A 24,871-nucleotide genomic window follows, 5' to 3' on the forward strand; every position below is an offset into this window, starting at 1 on the left:
TTTAAGTATTTTTGTTGAATGAGATTGGGCACAAATTTAGTAATAAATAAATAATTTACCTGTATAGGGTGCGCTGGTGGGCGGCTTTGCATCCACCCTGCTCGTGGGCTGGATCTCCGTGGGCACGCAGGCCGCCATGGCCCGCGGGGTGATTGTAAACCCCACCAAGCCCGTCAGTATAGACGGATGCGACGGCCGCTGGGGGAAGCCGAACAATATTAGCAGTGTTTTCTCGGAGGCGGTTCACAAAAATATTGATGGGTAAGCTTTTTTATAATATCTACCTTTTTGTAGTTTTTTTATCGAAAGAATATTAAAAGTTTAATAAAAAATACAGTGTGTGGCAAGCCTACGCACGACGGAAGTGAAACTTTTAGTATTCTTCTCTCTCTCTTTTCATTTCATTCTCTCTTTTTTTCTGTCTATTGACATATTTATAAGTAGCATGTGATAAAAAAAATTAAAGTTATAAAAATATGGAATTCGAACCCGGGTCCTGCATAACGAGTGTCGAACGCTCTGCCTCTAGACCGCGAGGAGAGATATTTTGCGCGACGCGGCGTTATCGGCCTTGATTAGTAATTTTAATGATTCAAAATAAAAATAATTAATCAAAATACCGAGCAACTCTACGGGCTCGATTTGTAAACTATATTTCGACCAAAATATCATATAGGTACCGTAAATTAAAGTAAAGGTAAATTAACAAATTTATGTAATTTTTTACTACATTATTACAATACTACATTATTACAAAAAGTTATAAAAATATGAGATTCGAACCCGTGTCCTGCATAACGAGTGTCGAACGCTCTGCCTCTAGACCGCGGTTATTACGTATTCGACCAAAATATCATATAGTCAAAATATCTAAAAGTCGCAGCACGAGAGCATTTTATCACTTTAAAAAAAAAATTATTAAAAAAATCACAAAAAGAAAAAAAAATACTTTAAGCGGGGATCGAACCTCGGTTCTTCACGACGACAATCGGGCGCTCTGCCTCTAGACCGCGAAGCTGAGTTTGGAGAGTGACCTAAAGTAGGTATATAATATTGGCTACACATCACTACACAACACTAACAGCCTACTAAAAAAACGTGGTGTAAGTATTACGCGGAGCATAAGGTCAGAACATTCGAGGATCCCACCACTTACCCGCCCCGGTATAGGTAACTTATGGTTACCCCTTCAGGGCACTAGCATGGACTCTAATTTTTTTTTCATGAACATACATTTAAAGAACGAAGCTAAACCTCGAATGTGATAAGGTCAGAACAGTAAAAAAACTTGACTTTATTACCATGGTGTTTGTTTGGTTAAAACGGTTCATGGTCGAGGTCGGCCTTACCAACGTTGAACGGGCCTGTAAGAATCTAATTAGTAAGGCGGAAAATAAATAAATAAATTTAATTTAAATATATTATGATCTGAAATTTGTAAAATCTTGCCGTTTCAGTATATCTTTCTATAATTCACATAAATTATGTTTTCCGTTTAAAGAGAATAATATTTGTGTTGGAATATTTCAATTCACTTATTTTTGATGGTGATATTTACCCAGGTACGTATTATTTATACTGAGTAAATTGAAAACATCGCGGTAAATGTCCTGTTTGACTTTAAACTCAAATATAGTAGTGAATACACTTTTTAAATGTTTTGTTTTATGTTAGTACCGCAGAAGATTTCCAATTTTTTTAATCCATTGGGACTATATCATCCCCGATTGAGGTAGGTTGTGAGACTGAGGGGAAAGGAGGGAAGGAGGTGGGAAGAGGACGGTTGGAAAGTACCTAGCTATTCAGATCTTGTCAACACTTAAAATATTGTATTTTTCTTATGTTCGCAGTCATCTTGAATTCGCTTCTCCCATATGGAATCCTCAATATAATATTTACATAAATCGCATTGAGCCATTCAAAGAAAATTTGTCCATCATTTAAATTTCAAATTAAATTCAAACCTTGACGTAAACAGCCCGATGGACCTTTATGGACTTAAGCCATTAAAAACTAGAAGAGACTCCGCAGATATGATATATCTCCATAAAATTATCAATGGCTTTATTGATTGTTCTCCCCTTCTGTCTGAAATTAATTTTAGAGTCCCGACCGTTAGAACTAGAGAAAAATCACTTTTTTCATCTCCATAAATGTTCTACTAATATCAGAAAAAATGCGTTTATATTCAGAGCCTGTAGTAGGTATATTTAATAATAATTTTAATGATATGGACATATTCACATGTAATTTAAGAACCTTTAAAAGATATGTAATAACTAACATAAAATAATTTTAAATATTCTACTGGAAGTTATCATGTTGTTGCTTTGAATCCTTTACAGTTATTACCTTCCAATTTATACTCATGTGTTCAATTTAGTTGTAGGTATACATTTATTATATTGTTATTATTGCTATTGTGTAGTGCTTTTATTGATTGCTGCTGTGTTGAAATTTTACAATACATTATGTTTTGAATTTTAGCTGGTTATTAGCATATCAGTTAACTTTAAATTTTTGAAATTATTTGTTATTAGTATATCAGCTAACTTCAAAATTTTGAAATTAAGCTGGTTATTTGTATATCAGTTAACTTTAATTTTTATATATTTGTCTTCTTACATCTTCTATTATTTTTTTATTTATTATTTAAAATATTGTAATTTTTGTAAATCTCTCAGGCCAAGGGGACAGAACCCTTAGTTTTTTTTATTAATTTTTTTTATTATTATTATTATTTTATTTTTTGTTAATTTCTCATTAAAAACAAAAAATGTCTAGAAATTGTTACATAGTGAATGCCAAAGAAATACAAAAAATTATAATTTTAAGTGAAAATCTGGTATTTGATTTTATCTTTATTATTTAGTTTATTCTTATATTTGTAAATAATCTGTTGATTTTCCCAAATAAATAAATAAACTAACCATGGATTCTGAATGGTCGTATTTAGTCAGGCGATTCTTAGAGTAGACAGGTAACCTTACCTAACATGTCACTTTTCTTGAGAAACTGCCATAGCTGACACATGTTATATTACACGCTCACATTATTTGCAGACGAAATACTAGCAACACCACCGCCTTCAAGGTTAGCATGGTCGAACTGTACTATTTTTAATATCAAATAATATTAATGCATTCTCACAGCAATGTTGAATTTGGTATTGTTTTCGGAGTAAACTGTGGAAGTGATATAACTACTTATGAAAGTTTATTGACAAGCCACTAAACCGTGCACACTATTCGGCGGGTGTTTTGAGCGCAGATATATCCCCAACTCAGGCAATATCGGCCATCCGAGGGGCATTGAAAAATTAAAATTTTAAAATTTATTTATAATAATGTATTATGTTAATAATAATAAAGAGCAAAAAGCTAACAAAAAGTAAAAGAAATACTAATAATTCTCGTATTCAAAATAAATTATATCTCCTGTGCAAATTGTCTTTACATATATTTACAAACCTATTCCTTTGTTTACACACTGAAGGCCTTAAGAAATAAATCCCTCAAGGCCTGTGTCATCTTCGGGGATTTTTCGGGAAAGGAAGGAGAGCGAGTTCTGGGAAGGAAAAAGGTATGAAGGGTGGGTAGAAATCTGCTGGTCAATGTGTCGAGTAGTGAAGGACGTATGAGACCATCCCTCCCACTGCGGTGTACAGCGACGGGTCGAAAGGGTCCGGCTGAAGAGGTTAAAAGGTCTCCGTCAACCAGTCTCTCCCGATCCAGCCCACCAAGCAGCAGGTGTTCAGCAACGCGTTCGCCGCCAAGACCTAGACACCCTTATCCCACGAACCCGGGCACCCCTGCTAATTCATTAATCGTAGCAAACCACTAGATGAGGCTTATGGCAGGGGTGTTGGATATCCAATAAATGCCTCCCGAATTCCTTACAAATAACCTTATCTCTTCCGTGACTAAATAAAAATACAGTAAAATTATGAAATAAAATGCACATTTAACTGATAAATACGTACATTTGAGAAGCACTGTGCAATGACGAACTAATTGAATTGAACGTCGATCCTGCAGCCATAAATGTGGTGCTCTTAATAATGCTTCGGTTTCAATTACACGGCGAACGAAATAGAGAGAAGAGGTTTTGACCATTAATTTGTTTTATATGTGAACAAAGTGCTATGTGAACATACAGTAGATATAACTCTGCAATTTAATAGAATGCAAAATCAGGTGCCTGTGTTAGTGAATTAATTTTCTGTCGAAACCGTTGCTTCGGCTGTGTTAGAGTAAAAAAACACGTTTCCGTGTTGCTCGGTGCACTTCATTTGCTCCCATTTTTATCACATCACAGATGCCGTCTAAATATTCGTACGTCGAAATCTTATATATTGAGTTTTATCTACCTACCTCCCAATCTTTATCATCTAGTTTGCATTGTTTTAGCTTACACAGTCATATCCACCCACAGATGTAATCATTTAACCCTTTAACTCTCTGGCGTATTGACCATTGTATCATACGTTATCCAGACATCCAGAATTTTTCAAGAGAATTCATATTTACGTAAAAACTAGAGATGTTCCGACTAGTCGGCGACTAGTCGGTAAAGCCGACTATCCGGCCACTATTGTAGTCGTCGATTAGTCGGCGACTAATCGGCAAAGAGCGCCGACTATCCGGCTTCTTACGTTGTATGTATTTCTCAATAATATGAATGCGGGGAACTACATGAAATAAAAACCTTGATTATATATTATTTTTTTTATTTTATAATCAGTCTTATACATTAAAAAAAATGTAAAGCAATCTTTCTTTTGGTAATCAGTTTTTAAAATTACTTGCTCGTAAAGAAAACATAATTATGACATTTATTGAACAAAATTAGTACATATCCTAATTAACATAAAAAAACAACATAATATCTTCTTATCTTCAATGAACATTTATAAGTATTTCTTATTATTAAAATAAAAAGTATATTTTTTAAATTAACAAACTCAGTTATATGTATTAAAGCAAGATTGTATGTACAAGATTTATTTATTTATTTATTTATTTATACTGGGTTTTACAGATGATCACACTTACGTGAGAACAATCCACTTATAAAAACTCAGTTATTGTACAATTACAAAAATCTACAATTAAATAAAGATACAATAAATTAAATACAGATACATACAATTAAATACAGATACATGCAATTAGAAAACAAAAACATCAAAAAATAAAAATAAAATACACAATCATATAAAGGGCCTTCCTTACTAGCGATCTCAATCGTTGTATGAAGAATCATGAATTGTCAGATTCAAACGACAATCTAAGTTATTAATCGTCAAAATATCGATAATGTAGCCACGCTTGGCTATCGTAAATACATTTTTCTGTCGAGATATATGTTTTTACTAACAATTTATTTTCGTTAAATACTATATAATGAACATCTAAGAATTCTCCTACTCATTCGGCTCTATGAGGTGGCCGTGAATGCACGCTTTCTACGGTCCGTCGTGTCAATATTTTTTCAAAGTTCGAAATTCCGCGTAATTATTACACTTCCATGAGACGTTTCAACAATATTCCACTCTATGCGTTGCGCGTAGGGACTATAATAGTGTGTCGCCTTTTTTTATGTTTCATCTGTGCGTTTCCGTCGAAGCTGTGTAGTGTCAAATAGTATTATTAAGAATCAATTTATTGTTAACATTTTTTTGGGTTTCTAGGTAATAAACAATTTAATATTATTAAGAATTAATATATTGTTAACATTTTTTCGGGTTTATAGGTAATAAACAATTTTATATTATTAAGAATTAATTTATTGTTAACTTTTTTTCGGGTTTCTAATAAATATAGTAATAAACAATTTGATGTTTTTAAAATATAAAAGTATATAAAATATTCCAGCACTTACAATAAAATAAAAGAAGCACATCGTATAAAAATGTTTCAGTCGAAAAGATCGAATGCCGAAATCACTTCGAAATTATTGCAAAAAACTTAAATCACTGTTAGAAGTATCCCTTAGCATTGAGGAAGATTGTGTCAAGCCGTATTTTACGCCTGAGAACGGCTGTACGTTGTGCAATAACGTACCGGAAGACTATGAATTAGGAAAAATAAAACAGTTTTATTTGAATATATTGAATGGTCCAAAACATGTATTTGGAGACCACTCACTATGCAAGGAACGGGCATACTTTTGCAAACGGGATACTGGCGACACTAATTACGTACCCAATATGACTTCGAGCTTGATAATGTCAAGAAACGCTTTTACAATTTTTGCATGCTACCCGAATTAATTGATCCTCGACATAATCGCTGCATGCCTATTAGAAATCCTGAGTATTTAGAAAAGTGCATAATAGCGAAAAGAAACAAAGTAAAATTGGTTTCAGCTAAAACCAAAACATGTAAAAAGGAATTGTTTCGAAGAAATCAATAACATTTTATTTCATTGAAGTGTCTTCAGAAGAAATTTCATTTATATTCCTAATGTATGTAGTCCACATTTTTAGAAATAGGGAAAAGGAGGGTTGGAAAGTTCCTGGCTATTCAGATCTAGTCACTAAACAACTAAAGAAACAAACTACCTTAAAAAATTGAAAATTAATAGTATTATTACTTCAATAGAAGAGAGTCCAAATATAATTACTAATCATATAAATTACTTCTTCAGTGACATTGGTCCAAGCTTCGCTAGTAATTTGTGCAGTGCTAATAAAACTATTGAGATGTGTCTGGCGAATGATTTTAAATCTGAACTTCACGTTACAGGGGACAATTTTTATTTTAAACCAACTAGCATTTCTGAAGTCACAAATGTGATAAATGATTTAAAAATGTCTTTCTCGTGCGGTATTGATTCTTTAAGTGTTATGGTGTATAAAATGCATGTATCCGAATTAGCGTAACATCTACCGAAATAGCGGGCTATTCAAAATAACACCTCTTATTGGAAAACACTGTATTAGCTTCGAGAGTGGGATGTTCCCTTCTCATTGTAAGTAATTCCCCTTTTTAAATATGGAGATCGTCTAGATGTTAATAATTACAGACCTATATTCTTACTCAATACTCTTTCAAAAGTAATAGAGAGATTAGCTATGTCGAGATTGGTATCATTCTTAGAAACATATAATATACTCTCTAGCAATCAGTTTGGTTTCAGAGAGAATACAGGAACAAGTGATGTAGTGTTGAGGGTATTGTCCAAAGTCAAAGTCAAACATGAATACAATGTCCTGAAGGAGCTTGCAGAACTAGAAAGCATTACCATAGAAAAGTGTGGTCTTTTCATACATGAAGAGTATCCGTATATGGGTGCGACACCAGATGGAATTTCTTCTGAATACACCGTGATTGAAATTAAATGTCCTTTCGCAGCACGCAGCATGCTCATATAAGAAGCAGTAAAATCCAAAAAAATTATGTTAGCAAAAATGGAGAAATTCTGGTAAATACATCTCACGATTGGTTTTACCAGGTTCAGGGCCAATTACATGTAACAAAAAAAGCTATTTGTATGTTTGTTGTATGGACTGAACTCGGATAAAAATCGAAAAAATTTTACGGGATGACGAATTTCGGCAGACTAATATGGTTGAACAGCTGAATCGCTTTTAAAATTTTTGCATGCTACCCGAATTAATTGATCCTGGACATAATCGCTGCATGCCTATTATAAATCCTGAGTAATTCAAAGTGCATAATACCGAAAAGAAGTAAAGTAAAATTGGTTTCAGCTAAAACCAAAACATGTAAGAATTTTTAAGAAGATCAATAACATTTTCATTGAAGTGTCCTCAAAAGAAATTTCATTTATATTCCTTATGTATGTGGTCTATATTTTTAGAGATAGGGAGGATGGGGGGTTGGAAAGTTCCAGGCTATTCAGATCTAATCACTAAACATATCTACGCCGTTCTCAAGCAACTTTCAATCCTGAATTATGGTCTCTCATCAGGGTGATACTGAACGTATCTTCCACTTTTGAACGAGGAACAGATTCATTATATGTAACTATATAAAATTTATTTTAATTCTATAATATGACATACTTATATAAATTAAATTAAATTTGTTTTGTCCTCGCCGGCTTTTGAACCCGTGACCTCAAATTAAACTATACAATTTAGTATTAACAGTGCCCCGCCGCACTGCGAAACCAGTCTGGAACAAAGGGAAGCCTTTTGTAACTCTTTATAATTGTATTTATCAAAAAAAAAATCCAAATAAAATGTTATATTAAATGTTGTTACTGAGAACCTCCTCCATGAATCAAGCTATTGTAATATTGCATTACATTCTAAAATAAATTTTAACATAATTTTCATAATCACAATATCTTTAATTAATAATAATTTGTTTTGCTCTGTGCGTGTCTTGTATTGAATGGAACGCACCGGCCAGCTGCCAGGTGCAGCGAGTTAGATATTCGAATTCGCGCTAGAAACATTTAGTAGCGAGGGCCGTTAAGTAAAACATTACATTATACATTATTACAAGTGGTAAGAGGCATAAGAAATACGAGAGGTATGCATAGAAAGAAAATTGACACAATGAATTAGCTAATATTTTTTAATAGCGCCAGAACTTTTTTTTTGAATCCGTACAAATTATCGACGAAAATATCTATTTCAGCACACTCTATCTTGTTATATAGTCGACACATCTGGGTCAGAGGGCTAAAGTAGGCGATATTATTTATAAATGTATTCAGGTGAAAAATATTATGGCGCCTTAAACAATGCGAATTGGGGACATTTATTTTAATATTGCTAAGACATAATGTAGTATCAAGTTGACCGTGAATAATTTTATGTAAACATATGAGATCAGTCAATTGCCTTCTAGTTTTAAGTGTATCAATCTTGAAGTAATCACGACGTACGTCATATGATCTTAGATGGTCATGTAATCCACATTTGAAGGATAACATTCTTAGCAATTTTTTTTGAATGGATTCTACAATATTTTCATATTTGCAGTAATGTGTATTCCAAATAGAGCTTCCATATTCAAGTTTACTTCTAATTAAGGCATTGTAAAGAGTTAGAATTGATTGAGGATCTTGGAAAGGTTTACATATTCTATGAATAAATCCCATCATTTTTAATGATTTGCACTTAATGTCGTTAATGTGTACATCAAATATGAATGTAGAATCAAGAGTGATTCCTAGATCTCTTATTGAAGATACTTTTTTGAGAATAATATTATTAATAACATAGGAAAAATCCTTTATAATTCTATTTCTAGTGAAGTTTAAAATGTAACATTTTTCAACATTTACGTGCATATCATTGACAGTACACCAGTTATTAAGTGTGTGGAGGTCGTTTTGAAGCAGTTGATGATCGGAAACAGACTTGATTTTACGAAAAATTTTAAGATCATCGGCGAAAAAAGCATAATCACAATTTAATTTCGAGCCAAGGTCATTTATGAATATTAGAAAAAGCAGGGGGCCAAGATTTGAACCCTGTGGTACACCGGAAGTTACAATTATAGGGGATGATTTGTATCCATTAATAAGAACTAATTGAGTTCTGTTATACAAATATGATTTCACCCAGCGAAATAGATCTCCATGTATTCCTATTTGTTCAAGTTTTTTTTTAATAAGATGGAGTGATTAACTTTATCAAAAGCTTTTTGGAAATCAGTATAAATTGCATCTACTTGTAATCTTTCATTAAAAGAATTACATACATAATTACAAAATTCCAAAAGATTTGAGTTAATAGATCTTTGAGGAACAAACCCATGTTGCCTAGTGCAGAGAAGGGGCTTAAAATGCGAAAAAATATTTTTATATATCAAAGATTCAAAAACCTTAGCAAAACAGGATAATATACTGATTGGTCTATAATTTTTTACTAAAGATTGGTCTCCCGATTTTAATACTGGTACCACATGTGCTTTTTTCCACAGATCAGGAAAAGTTCCCGTGGTTAGGGATGTATTAAAAATTATAAAAAGCGGTAAACATAAAGAGTCTGCAAAGCAACTGACAAAGAAAGGAGGAATATTATCTGGGCCTGGACCCTTGTTGGAATCTATTTTACTCAAAAAACATTTTATTTCATCTGCACCAATATGTATTTTACCCAAATTGCTTTGATTGTGTTCAGTTATGTTTGGCATTGAACCATTAGTGGATGATTCCGAATTGGTATAAACAGATGAAAAATATTTAGAAAATATGTTTGCTATGTGTTCACCGTCATTTGCGGAAATATCGTCAAGATGCATTACTTTAGGAATACAATTGGTTTTTCGTAATGATTTTGAGTATGACCAGAACACCTTTATGTTACCTTGCAGACCACTTTCGACAGAGTTGATGTATGATTTATAACATTCGCTTTGTATTTTTTTTGTAACTTTCCTTAAATAAGAAAATTCTCTATAATCTGACTCGTTACCATGTTTTTTTACCTTAAGTCTAATGCTGTTTTTTTCTTAAGAAGAGCAATCAAATGCTGATTAAACCAGACAGGATATTGATTTTTTGTTTTAGTAATATATTTTTTAAAGTGTTTGTCAATTATTTCCCATAATTTTTCATAGAACAAGATCACCATACTATTCACATTTTCATTTTTAAAAAGAGTTATCCAATTAACAGATAATAGATCCTGTCGACATTCATGAAAGTTTCCCTTCCTGAAGTTATATTTTGAGTCACTTCTATTGATTTCTAAAAATTGATCTTTATTCTGTTTCACCATTATTTCAAATGAAGGGTGATATTGATCCAATTTGGTTAAGCCTGGTGCTATATGTATATCTATGTTAACTTTATCAGAGAAAACAAGATCCAATAAATTTTCATTTGTATTTAGTACATTATTGAATTGATACAAGTTGCAAATTGATGAAAGGTTGACAAGACTGTGTGCTTTCATGCTTTTATAATTAGAAGGTGAAAGTACATTATTTTTAAATGAATTGTCAGGTAACCATTTTATTTCGGGCAAATTGAAATCACCAATAATAATAAACTGTGAATTGGAAATTGAATACTTTAAATACAGATCTTGTAATTTTTCAATCTGATTACAATAATTGTCTACAGTTACACTAGGAGGAATATAGAGGATGCAAATAAAGATGAGCGAGTTGGAACGAGATTTAATTACAAGCCACAAATCTTCATTGTCACTCTCCCATTCCGTTTTTCTGGACACAAGCAGTTTTTTAGAAACGGCGGCTAGAACTCCGCCACCTTCTTTAGACGCAGATTTGGTTGACTCACGATCTCTCATAAATACTATATATCTGTCATCAAACAGTTCTTCACTAAACACTGTTGAGTTCAGCCATGTTTCAGAAAAACAAATAATGTCATAATTATTGATTAAAATTTCATTGCGCACACTTACGGTCTTTGTTCGAATACCCCTCAAGTTTTGATATAGTATATTTAATGCATCAACAGCAACTGCCTCGTCATCTTTTTCCGTATGATTAAACGCCATAGTCGATGGTGGAGAGATCCTTCAATAAAGCCGCTTTGTACGCCGGGCAGTCCTTATCTCCAGTGGGGTGGGCCCGGGAAGCTGCAGGCTTTCCGAAACGTGCGCATGTAGCGCAACTGGGTGCTGCAGCAGCAGCGGGGCAGGCCTCGCGCGCGTGTCCTTCTACACCGCAGTGAGAGCATCTCTTTGTATCTTTGCAGTACTTGTGAGAATGTCCAACCATTTGACAGTTCAGACACACTGTAAGTCCTACAAAGTCACGCACACCGCAAACGGTCCAGTCCACGAATACACGACCTTGTTGCACCAATGCATGACGAATGTTAGCGGGCACCGAGTACACTCTGTGGCAAGACGGTCCGGTTCGAGCTCCAGCCATATGACTAAGTTTGCACTTGGATGCACACTCTTTAAAGTTGTCACCTTCAGAGATTCCAGAGAGGGCATTCTCTAAAAATTTCTCATCCGATAGTTCACAGGGCACGTTAAAAAATATTAACCTTGGCTGCCTCCTAACTGGAAGACGGGCACTCAGCAAGTCAGAGCTGGATATAACAGGATCATTTAAAAGCCTTTCTTGTTCCTGGCTGCTGGCAGTGTGGATAATGACTCCTTTGTTTTTTATGTTTTTTACTCCCGTTATCCTCACTCCTAATTGCGATGGCTTAACGATGTCCTTAATAATTTTTTTAGTCCCATCGCTATCATCGACCCCCGGTAGTTTGGGAAAAAAACATACAGATGGTCTTGGTTTCCCTTTTTTGATACTGGTACGAGTGAGTGGTGGAGGAACTGGGAGTTTTTTCTTTGTAACTTCAGCAAATGAAAGGCTAGCCTCTGTTGCAACAGCCACACGGCGCATTACAGAACCCAAATCTGACTCAAGCTGTTGAATTTTGTCCAGCAGCTGTTTTGTATAATTTTCGGCCATTGTTTTCACGGCCTGCAAGACCTTGATATTAGCTAGGGCCGAATTAAGGTCTCCTCTAAGCTCTTCCTTCTCCAGCAAAAGTTGGGCAACGGAACCGAGAACATTTGTCACGTGTCTCGATACTTTGAGCTGCTGCTCTTTAGACACTTTGGATGGCTTTTCAGCCAATGCGTCCTGTAAGGCTTTTAGGGCAATTTGAGTCCCGGATAATATTTTAAGTCCTGATACATGACTCAGGTCAGGGTTATTTTCGGCTTCAATCTCATCAGCGTCGGAGTCCGATTCTTCAGACTGGGAGGTGTAAGGGGAAGCAATTATAGGGCTTTTAGGGCGAGTTCTTTTTTTTCCCCATAATTTTAAAACATATGCATCAACGGCAAAGGTTAAACGAAGTATTTTTTTTAAATAAAATAATTATTTTCGATTTATTAGAATGCAGAAGTTATTTAAAGTTTCAAAACACTATGAAGATGCACAGTAATATATGTATACCTAAATTATATATATATATATATATATACAAAAATTCTAAACATGAACTGTTTGATAAAAACAAAAAAATGAAAAAAAAACATATTTCTTATGACCATACCTACATAATCTAATCAAACAAAGTCACAATTGTGACAACCAAAATATCATAATCTCCTTATATTTTTTATAACTTACTTATATTTTTTAATTAAGGGTAAATTATGATGTAAGAAGACTAAAGCTTCTGCTTCAAACCGTAATCGGCTTAGCCGACTAGTCGGTCTTATTACAACCGACTAATCGGCTAGTCGGCTAGTCGGCGAAAGTCATAATCGGCACATCTCTAGTAAAAACTTTTTTTTTTTTTTGATTATATGGATTCTTTCGTAATCCTCTAACTAGCTAGGGCTTATAACAATACCCTTCATGTTTCTAACTAACTAGTACTGCGGCTGATTAGCCTTATTACTATCACCATCTGATGGTTGTATTTAATTGACTGAATTTATGTTACATTAATAAGTTTAATGAGGAAAAATTCTTAACTGGATAAAAAACCTCATACAAATGACAAGAAAAAGAAAACAATAAGTTCTGAACTTGATACGCTTTTTTACTTTGTGATTTACTGAATTTAAGTATTTCATTTTTTCATGTTTTGGCTGCGTCCTTTTCGCTTCGGTGGTCCTGCAAAAAAGTTTGTGAGAGAATTCCTGTGGGAGAAAAAACACATTTTGTTATATTAAAAAAGGATACTATTTCTTCTCCATCGCTGTCATTTTTCTCATGGAGCTTCACGGTGTGATCTCCTTGAGAAGCTCCATTAGGATAATCAGTTTCTCTGTCTTGGATGAGCAGGAGGCCAGTTTTTCGCGTACCCTGATGAGGCCTCGCAGTAGGATCATTATGTCCTCGTCATCAGAGGATCCGGTGTTTGGCGCTTGGCGTTGTTCCGGTGTGGCTCTTTGTGGTTCCTGTTGTTCAGGAGCCTGTTGCTGGTGGTTGCTTCGGCCAGCTACGTCCGCCCAGGACCGGCTGTCAACTCGGGCCGCGGGTCTCTGTGCCCGGGGCTCTGCCTCTTCGCGCCTCTGGGCGTTGGATTGCTCCTGTCTGCGCTGGAGAGCAGCTACGTATGCCACCCTGTTGGGGCATTTGCCGTAGTTTGCGGGATGGGCTCCGCCGCAATTGCAGCAGACGGCCGGCTCTTCTCGATCGGTTTTGGGGCACTCCGGTGTGGCGTGACTGCCTTCGCATTTGACGCAGCGGGCAACGTGTGCGCAATTTCTGGACCCATGTCCGAAATTTTAGCATCTGTGGCACTGTGTTCCGTGTTGGAGGTGGTTGCTTCTATACTTCCTCAAAGTAATCCTGCAGTGGCACAGGTAGACCACTGCGGCTCTCAGGTGGCCCATGTTTGTTTCCTGGCCAAAGTGTGCCAGGTAAAGCGGGTATTCTGTTCCCGGGGTGGTCATCTTGACCACAGTCCTTGCCGGGAAGCCTTGATCCTCAAGGTCTTCCATTATCTCCTCTGGTGACAACTTCGGGAGTCCCCTGATGACGGTCTTCTTCAATTTATCCGCTTCTGTGGTGTAGGTGTGGAACGGCTTCTCCTCTCCACGTAGGGCTGCTGTCAGTTTTTTGTGGGCTTCTACTGAGCTCACCACAACGCTGATTTTGCCTCCTTTGGCATACCGGAAGTTGAAGTTGGCGTTTCCAGTGTGCCTCTGTACTTCTTTCGTGATGTCGCCGTGCGTCATTGACCCTATGGCCATGATTACGGGCGGGACTCGAGTACTCTTCCCAAGAGTCGTAGTAGTCGTTGGTCTTTGTCTGGTGGGCGCCTGGTCTCGGCTTGAGGACGCCACTGGTCCTGGTGGCGTCGGGCGTTTCTTCATCGGTGGCAACGATATTTCCTCTGCTGGTTCGCTTACTTTATGTAAGGGTTCATATTTATTTTCGTGAACCAGACAAAAAATGGGCTTTGGGGGGGAATGGGGGCGCTTTGAAGCCGTAGCCCTCGTCCATTCCTCTACCATGGGTGATGTGGCTCTTGGTGATCCGGTTGCCGAGCCGGAGCCGGACTGCGAGGATCCATACACGAATTCCTGCTCGTGCGTGTCTGGATTTAATCTCCAGCCTGTGGCTCCCTCCGGGAATGCCATAGGCAGGGGCTTGTTGCGCTTGAATGTCGCTGTTCCTCTTGGCGTGCGGTGGTAAGGCATTTTAGAGTTGGTTTATTCTGAAACGAGAAAAATTTGTATTATTTGCGTAATTTGCAGAATGCCTTGAGAAAGGCAGTTGGGACGACGTAAGTGAATTGCGAAGATTGCCTTGAAAAGGGCAGTTGGGCGCGTGCGCCTGCTCCAGGCCGGCTGAATTTCTCCGGCCGGCTGTAAGGTGTTGGGGCCTGGCTGTGTGAACACAAGCCAGATGGAAGCAGTTTTGTGGCTATATTACAAGCCACGAAAAAACCACAAACTGCGCAAAATCCACAAACTACGCAATCTCTATCTATCTATCTATCTATCTTAAAAACGTAAAAACTGCAAGAACACTCAAACCCCGAAACCAGTTGATACCGTGTCGCCGACACAATTGGAAATCTTTACATCATAATTACTCAATCAAATGATGTGCTATATGTGATTAATCAAGATTATTACATAGTGATATAACAGCAGAACCTGAAAACAATCTGAAAATAACCATCCACCACCTCACTCGGAGCCACCAATCCACGAAATGACCACCGCTCAGTATTTACGTTGATCCCCCTCCACTACTCACCGGATGGAATTCCATGATGGCCGCCGTCTTCAACCAATCACAGCACAGCATATTCCATTGGATTTTAATCAAACAATGATTACAAATTCAAATGTGACTATTTGTGATAACATCAGACTCAATTTACGGGAAAATGATTGAAAATATAACCACGGAATAAATATCAACATCAAGAAATGATTATATGCTAACATAATAACATGAAAAATTATACCTAAATATATTTGTTACTCTTTGGGAAATGTTCAAACCAAAGATATTTAACTTCAAACCCAATATAAAAATTTGTATAATTTATTATAAAATAACTAAAAGAGACTGGGGAGATGGTTTTGGTGGATTAAACTGACTTGTTCGTGACATGTCGGTTCATTTAAGATTTTTCGGAGAGAAGAATACAAAGCAAAGGCGAAGTCGTATAGTCAAACTACTACGTTCAGATTAAATTTATATCTTATTTAAATACTTTTCAAACAATTTCAAACAAATAAAATATTACGAGTTACAGTGACAATTTCATTATTCTTCAGCATTTTTTGTATGTATCTTGTTTGAACTCTGGCTAATAAATACTAGAGTGAAAAAATTATTGTCACAATATTGTTCTTAACAAATACTGAAGCGTCCCTAAAGTACATGAAACCATTTTTAATAATGAATGCATAAAAATAATTAGTCTTTCTGCTAATATAATTGTTATTTAAATACGAAAACTTTAAGTGGTGGTATAGATTCATATCCTTGAAGACATTTCGCCCCTTTTCAGGTATCCATTTTTGGACACCGGTTTTAAATTGAGTAATTGATCTTGATCTTTCGATGTCATTATTTAGTGCGTTGAATATTTCAGGTGCGATATATGAGTATTTTCTCTGTGAAAAGGTAGTTTTTGTTATAGAAATTTTTCATTTTATATGCTTTGATTAGCGTGTATGTATATCTTTTTGTGTAGAATTTATCAAACAATTTTCCCAGATACGGATGAGAATTGTCTTCATGTTTAGTTGGCGTGTTTCCTAAAAAGTGGCTCTGATGGATGAAAAGAGAAACATTTGAAGATGATCCTTAGATCAAGTTTTAGAACGGTCACTAGAGGTTAGAGAATGGATGCTGTACAACCTCCCCATCCAATAATGCCATGATTTGCTATCGATTCAAATAGAGCAAAATAAACACTTCTTAAAAAAATTATGTCAAAGATTGATCGAAGAGAATAGAAAATATAGCATAACATCCGGAATCTCTTTGTTATGGAGCTAATGTGGTCCTCCCAAAGTAATTACTTATCCATAATTACACCTAGGTACTTTATTTCATTAAACGGTTTGAGAATTGTGCATGCACAGCTGTTGTTAAGAGATAGTGGAGATGTGTCTTGGTTTTGTGAGCAAGTGTGAATGATTGGTTTAGGAAGGTTTTCAGGTTTTTTAAACATTTAGGGTGAGGTGGTTAAAGTCTAACCATTTTTTTATTTTGTTCAGTCCACAATTAGCTTTCTCTATTGATGTTTTTAATCGTAAATTGAATTTATATCTATATTTATTTTATTTTATACTACATACATTTTCTTAAACTCTAAACCCGTTATTTTCTTTTTATACTTATTTTAATGTCTTTTATATTTCGTACTTATATATAAAATCAACCACCATAGCTAATAATTGTAAAAACCATGTCACTGAATAAAGAAAAAATATTTACATTTAGCATTAAAACATAACATAAAGTTTCTGCGTAATGAATAAATGATCTAGACCATGGGTGTCCAAACTAGATGGGACCCAGGGCCAATAAAAAAGACTAAATACATTGGTGGGCCGCAAAATATTTATAAAAATAAAATACTGGTAATAATACGTAATATCGTTATTTTATTATCTACTTTTTCATTAATTTGTCTTTTACAATTCTGTCAACATCAACCTCAATACTAGTGGTAGCTAGGCGCAGTGCATGTTTAAGTGAAGTATCTGTCAATGAAGACCTGTATTTCGATTTAATAAACTTCATTGTTGAATATGCACTTTCACAAAGGTAGGTACTGCCCATCATCGAGCCCATTTTTTGCCCGAAATTCGTCAGTTTCGGGAAACGTTCAGCGAGGAGCTTAAAAAAATCAATTCCTGTTTCTGTTCTGCCCTTGTAAAAGGGGTCTGATTGCAGATCACACAGTTCCAATTGATAATCAATCTTCACACTCGCAACTGTGATCGTTAATGGATGAGTAAAGAGAGCTATATCACTCTCAATTTTTTTTAAATCTGCAAAACGCCGCTCAAATTCGACGATTATTTCGTCCATGTATTTGAGGTGGTCCAAAAAATTACATTCTTCAAAATTTTTCATCTCTAAATAATGTTCTTTACAACTTGAAAAAAAAGAAAAATCATTTTGTTGTAGAGACGTTTTGAACAATTTCAGTTTACTTCTGAATCCATTCACATTTCCGTACATGTTGGCTATATTGAGGTTTTTACCTTGCAATTTTAAATTTAATTCATTCAAGTGTTGCGTCATATCAGTTAAAAACGCAAGATCAGCCAGAAACTGAGGATCTCGCATTTTATCTTGTAGTTCAGAAGTGTCAGATGATATCTCATTTTTTAGAAATAAAGGTATTTCTTTTCTTAAGGCGAAAAAGCGTTGCAAGCACTGGCCAGCACTTAGCCATCTGATTTCCGAATGCAATAGTAAATCTCCATAGTTTGCATCGATTTCACTTAAAAAGTCTCTAAATTTTCTATGTGTCAATGCCCTGTTTCCACCTCTAATCAAATTGGTTATCCTTATAACAACTTTCATAGCATTCATTTGACGCAAAGATTTTCCACACAAGGCTTCCTGATGTATAATACAATGCAACAACGGGCAATCAATGCCATTTTGTGTTAGAAGTCCCGCGAATCCTGTCACTGTCCCGGTCATAGCTTTTGCCCCATCGGTCACAATACAAGAACACTTACGAAATCCTCCATATTCTACTATAGTTTTGTTAACCGCTTCAAATATATCACTGCCTTTAGTTGTTCCATGAAATGGTATTAAATCCAGTATTTCTTCCGTGATTGTAAAATCTTTGGAAATGCAACGTATAAAGATTATTAATTGACTGACATCGGTCTGGTCGGTACTTTCATCCAAACATATTGAATAGTATTCGCAATCTACAAAGTAATCACATATTTTTTTTGTAATATAATTACCCATGTCCTCTATTCGTCGCGCCACCGTTTGATGAGATAATGCAACAGATTCAAACTTTTCCGCTAATTTCGGCTGCATAAAGCGTTTAGCCATTTCAACTGCGCATTTTTTTATTAAAACTCCATCACTAAATGGTTTTTTTGCTCTGGCTAATTGTAATGAAACTTCATATGAGGCAGCCAAGCTTTGTTCATTCTCAGTACTTACTTCTGAAAACATACTTGTTTGCTGTATTAGTTTTTTTTTGTACTCAGCCACCATAACTTTTCTTGCTTCACCGACATGTTTTTTATACTTTTCTTCATGTAAAGAAGTATAGTGTCGCTTAACATTATATTCTTTACTTACAGATAAAACTTGCATACAAATCAAACACTGAATTTTATTGTTATTGTTGGAGATAAAGTAGTCTAACTCCCATTTCGCATTGAATGTACGATTTTCTTCACTTAACTTCCTCTTCTTTGTAGACATGATGAAAAGTTCAATATACTCAAACACAAAGCGAACAACGTAATACCAAACTTTAAAATAATGTAAAAGTCTTTAATAACCTGATGCTACGTCCAGATCCTTGCGACAAGCTGCTTGTCGCAAGCTCAGGCAAGCTCTGGCAAGCGAATGGCTGGCGACCCCACACTTGCAAGCGCGCCAGTACATTTGCACTATTCGCAGCGCCCAAAGATGGCGGACGTCGAAGCAGCTGTTATCAGCTGTCATTTTTGCGCTAACCTATTTCTATTTTAAAGCGAAACAAAACGAAAGAAAGCGAAGAATTCGAAAGAGAAGATGGTGGATGATTAAAATCCATAGAAAGCGTACCAAATAATTCATTTAATATTCTAATTTTTGTTTATTAGTCCGTAAGTTGTACCAACGTGTGGATGCCACGCCAGCGTTTGCCGCAAGCGCTTGCCGCTTGGGCCAAAATATCCGACCTCGATCGGATCGGCGGCAAGCTCTCGCAAGCTCTTGCAAGCCTACGCAAGCCAAGCCACACGCGCGGCACCAGACGCTGGGACTTGTGGACGCTTGCAGAGGCTTGCCACGTATTTGGACGCGGCTTGAGAGTAACCTTGCGCAATCAAAACTTTCATTGCGTTGAATGACAAGTGACAAACAGTGTTGCCAACTCGAATTTTAAAGTAGAGCTAGGCGAAACCCAAAAAAGAGCCAAAAAGGAGCTAAAATTTTGAAAGTGACATAAAGCATGGGGGGGGGGTTGTTAGAGAATTTCAGAGAAGAAAAATTCGGGGGCGGACTGCAGAATTTTTGACAAAAAAAAACTTACCTTTTGTCCTTCTTGTTGGCTGCTTTTGAACAACTCATAACAAACACTCAACAATACACTTGTTTGTTTTTATAATTTTCAAAACACAATTATTTTTGATAATATCGAAGTCTTCAGGATATTTTTATTGTTTTTTTTATAATTTTTTTTTGTTAGGCAGCGACTAGTCCTCTAAAAAATCTAAGCAGTCATCCGGTTCTAGTTCCTGTACCATCGCACTGCTAGGACCGGCTTCATCAGGATTTTTTTCATATTATACAGCCATTGTTCCAAATTTTTTTTTGAACTCTTGGGGGAAGTTCATAATCCTCGCAACATTTGTTGTGTCGCCTGAGCCCCGATCGAATTGTTAAAATCGAATTAACCATGTCATTGCCAAGTCTATTTCTAGTTTTATTTTTGACTATATTTAACTGGCTAAAAACTCGTTCCACTTCTCCGTTTGACTACGGCAGAGCAAGTACCGAAACTGCGAAAGAGCTGATTTCGTGGAAAGAATTTTCATCAGCGGCATCACGATACTTTAGAACCTCATCCCAAAACTTGACTGTGCTTGATGTGCTTCTCCAGGGTATTAGAGAGATCTTGAACCATTGGAGACTTCGGCTTTTGCAATGATGTCTGCAGAAATGCCCATTCCGTTTATCAGAGGTGCGATGCTTTCTTTCAGCTGTTTTAAAGTGTTCGAAACTGACAACTGATCTATTTTCCGTAAAACTTCATAATTTTCCGGTAGTCTTTGCTTAAAGTTGCTTAATCAGTGAAACAACGAACTGAGTGGAATATTATTGCAAATATATATTTTTTTTAATATTATTTCACGTGAATAAGAGCTGAAAAATCTGAAAAACGAGCTAAGAAGCTAAATGACTTTTTTTGGAGCTGATGACGTCGATTTAGAGCCAGATCTAGCTCTAAAGGAGCTGAATTGGCAACACTGGTGACAAACAAATGCCCAATGAACGATGCGCGGTAGGTACCTATTTTGAGTTCGGGGAATTCCCCGAATTCTCGAGTCAATAGTGATGTGAGCGACGTGATCGAACATACCCAAAACGTTTGAATTTCGTCGCGAGAAAAATAGTTTGCTCATTAATGTATTTAAAACTTCGAACAAAGAAGATAATGAACTAAAATCTGAATAATAATTGCTTTCATACAAAATGTGACAAGAAATAAATAAAGTAACTAAGTTAAAGCAATTATTAATTAAAATAAATATAGTTTAAAAAAACTAAAAAACACGCTTTTAAATAATATCGAACTAAAAACTTCAAAATAATTTTTAAAATAAGCTTAAAGCAATAATGAATGAAAAATGATAGTATTATTGTTAAAAAGCGTGGGCGCTTTGTGCCATATTTTTCGTATATCGTGCGCCCGACGCTTTTTCACAATAATACTATCATTTTTCATTCATTATTGCTTTAAGCTTATTTTAAAAATTATTTTGAAGTTTTTAGTTCGATATTATTTAAAAGCGTGTTTTTTAGTTTTTTTAAACTATATTTATTTTTCACTTTTTAGTTTCGTATGCTACAAAAGCGTGTTTTTTAGTTTCTTTAAACTATATTTATTTAATGGTAGTTTCTTTATTACCGACTATGGTTCTAACAGGTAACTTTTATTCCGGAGAGGGAGCCTGAGAAACGGCTACCACTAGGGCCGAGGAAGGCAGCAGGAGAGTTACATACAAGCAAGCAAACAAGCAAGCAAGCAAGCAAACAAACATACAAGTGAAGTTAATATAAAAGCGTGTTAATAAAGTATTATTATATCCAGTGGGTACACCTACAGACCTCTTTGTAGTCGGTGTAACCGAACCGGACTTTTTTTTGAAGTCGGTTAAAAAAAGGTTCAATGGGCCGCAATAATCAAAACCGCGGGCCGCATGCGGCCCGCGGGCCGTGGTTTGGACAGCCCTGATCTAGACAATCTTATTTGCACAAACTCTAATTTGCACAAGTAAGCATGTACCTAAAGACGGCAACACGGTACACCGCGCAAATGTTAATTTGCGCTAACTGAATTTACTCTGATTTGCACCCGTAAGCATGTACGTTAATAAGAGCGGGAGCACACAGAGAGCGGTCAGGAGTTCCGAGTTCCGCGTTCGGCGTTCATTAGAATGTACTGATACTATAACAACAACGCACACAGCGGGCTGTCAGACCGCGGCGGTCAAAACGGAACGTCGCGTTCTAAGAGTTCTTTTCCCGCCGAGGCAGAGAACGCCAGAACGCCGCGATGTCTGAGGTTACAAACACGGAAAAGTTCATTGAATTGGTTAGGGAAAGGAGTTTATTATACGATTTAAGTGATGTAAATTATAAAAATATAGAATCGTTGTTCATCTTTCAGTAAATCCTGAAAAATACTAGTAAATTCGCCTTGTGTTGATTGGGTGCACCCAATACTTCCTTTTCTTTTTAGAAGCTGCTAAGCTCCACAAGAGAAATAATTTTTCATCGGATGATGAACTTTCTAGTGACGTAAAGACCCAAACGAAACTAGAACGCGAGAATTTGAACGCCGCTTGTGTGCTTTGGAACTCTTGAGCGGTCAACGGTCACTAGAACGCAGAACTCTGACCGCTCTCTGTGTGCTTCCGCTCTAAGACGGCAAAACTGTATAATTTGCAAATGGCTTCCATTCACTTCCAATGATTGCGACAGGTTTGCACCAACCGGTTTGCACAGGTAATCTTGCGCGTATGAACGGGGTGGGGAGGCACAATCCTGAATGCACAAGCTTAACGCATGATAAGCCCAGCGTGAGCACAGTGTTCAGTGTTTGCGAAAACATTGGCACAAACTGTTTTCGTATACAAGTCACTATTGTATACGAAAATATATCATAAAACAATATATATAAATATAATATATCAAAAAACATCTTACTTATTTTAAAATTATTAAAAAAAAAAAATTATATTGCATGATATTTGTTCATAATTAAATTTATTTGTAACTTTGATGTAATATTAATTTTCTTATAATTAAATTATACATAATATTTAAATGAAATCCTCAGCACGGGAGATCCCAGTGAGGATATCATTATATCTATTTGTTACAAAAAAAAGATAATAAAACATTTATTATTACCTATTATTATTGTGTGGTAGCTTCACATTGTAAAATGTTTTTTTTGCGCAAACATTTGCCCAAACTTTTTGCACATGCAAATCGCTATCGTATGGAAGTCACACAGTGTACCGTATTTTTGCGCAAAATTTTGCACAAACTGTTTGTGCATTCAAGTCACTGCGTGTAGACTAACCTTTAGACCAACTTGAATGGTATCTGAAATACTGCAACTGCAAACAGTGTAACGTTTCATAATGTAGGTACTGAAATTGGCAAATATTGCCTCGGGTGCAGTGGGTGGGGGCAAGAGAAACAAACACAATCTACCCTAGACTATACTCTGAACACTCTCTTTAATTACGTTTATGTAAATTATAAAGCGAACCCTTTTCCATCAAACAAATTTGATGATGAAGTACACACATAATTTTATACTTCATGTAAATACTGAAATGGTAAAAATTATATTAAAGTATGTATTCAACCATGCGTACTCACGTACACAGAAGAGATAATCCGATAGAAGTGTATAGTGGACTGGTCGGCGTGTCGGAAGTAAGGTACATTTTTCTTTTTTTATATGATACCTCACAAGAGCGCCCCTTTCTGCATATAGTGTAAAGGTAGGGAGCCATGGAGCCATTCGGTTGGCTCGTTGTAAGGCGGGTTAGTTTAGGGGCTGCAGGAAGAGCTTTGTCAATGCGGGTCTAGAGAAGGCTCCAGACCGGAGGTGGCTCCCAAATTCAATTGTTGATCGTACTTGAAATTTTAATAGGGTTAGCAGCTGGTTACTATTTAAGAATCTGCTAGCCCTATACAAGACGCCCAGTTTCTTGGATTCCAGATTTACTCGGGCTTTTAAATTGAGTCTTTATTGGGGAGAGTTCTTCCATCAATTGCACCAGACAGTCATTGATCTCCCTCTTTGCCGAAATTAGACACGCTTGGGTTGTTGAGACGTTGAAACGTCCCTCGATGTGATGGGACGTCATGTATTCTGGTCGGAGATTCAACAAGTTGGCCGAATCCATTGATAAGAGCAATGGATTCCGCCGATCCACCGGCCGAGTTTGTTGGACCCGAGAACTTCAGCCATTGTTAATTATGAACATTGAAGTCAACCAGAATAACAAACACGGCAGATGGGTAGCGGGGCAAGATAATGTCTACGGTGTTTCTCAAGTATTTAAACAAATCAACGGTGTCTGATTCGGCTATGTTTGGTGAGCGATATAATTACGCATATATTCTCATTGTACTAGTGAGATCTACGTGTACCCATAACACTTCGTGATTGGCGCTTTCGACATTTGCGAGACGAGCGTAGCTGATGTCAGCACGTCTGTAAAGGCAAACACCTCCCTTTGGCCTGAACAATGATTCCAGGTGATCTGGGCAGTTTGGATTGGAGGTGCCTAGGGGCTAGGCGAAGTCTCCGTGAAGAAGAAGAGATGGGTATTATGGGAGAAAGGGTGGTGGTGGATGGGAGTTAGATTAGTGTGCAGACCGCGAATGTTGGCAAAATTAACCTTCATCTGAGGTCCGCACCGACAACGCTTGCTATTCGATATTATAAGTTATATATTTTTTTCATTACCTTAAGCATTTCCAAAAATTAAAATTATTGTCATTCATCA

The 24,871-nt window shown here is 36.2% G+C and overlaps 1 protein-coding gene across 1 annotated transcript in view; it reads left to right on the plus strand.

Annotated features, from left to right (window-relative positions):
- The window catches only part of LOC149409333 (sodium-coupled monocarboxylate transporter 1-like), a 113,136-nt gene that overhangs the window by 70,316 nt on the left and 17,949 nt on the right, over nt 1-24,871 (plus strand). Inside the window, exon 10 of the mRNA XM_089649909.1 lies at nt 68-261. Within this exon, the coding sequence (XP_089506035.1) occupies nt 68-261 (194 nt within the window). The remainder of the gene's footprint in view (nt 1-67; nt 262-24,871) is intronic.

The sequence above is a fragment of the Hesperophylax consimilis genome, chromosome 31, assembly GCF_061612785.1.
Source record: "Hesperophylax consimilis isolate HC1 chromosome 31, BYU_Hcon_1.0, whole genome shotgun sequence".
NCBI classification, from domain to species: Eukaryota; Metazoa; Arthropoda; class Insecta; order Trichoptera; family Limnephilidae; genus Hesperophylax; species Hesperophylax consimilis.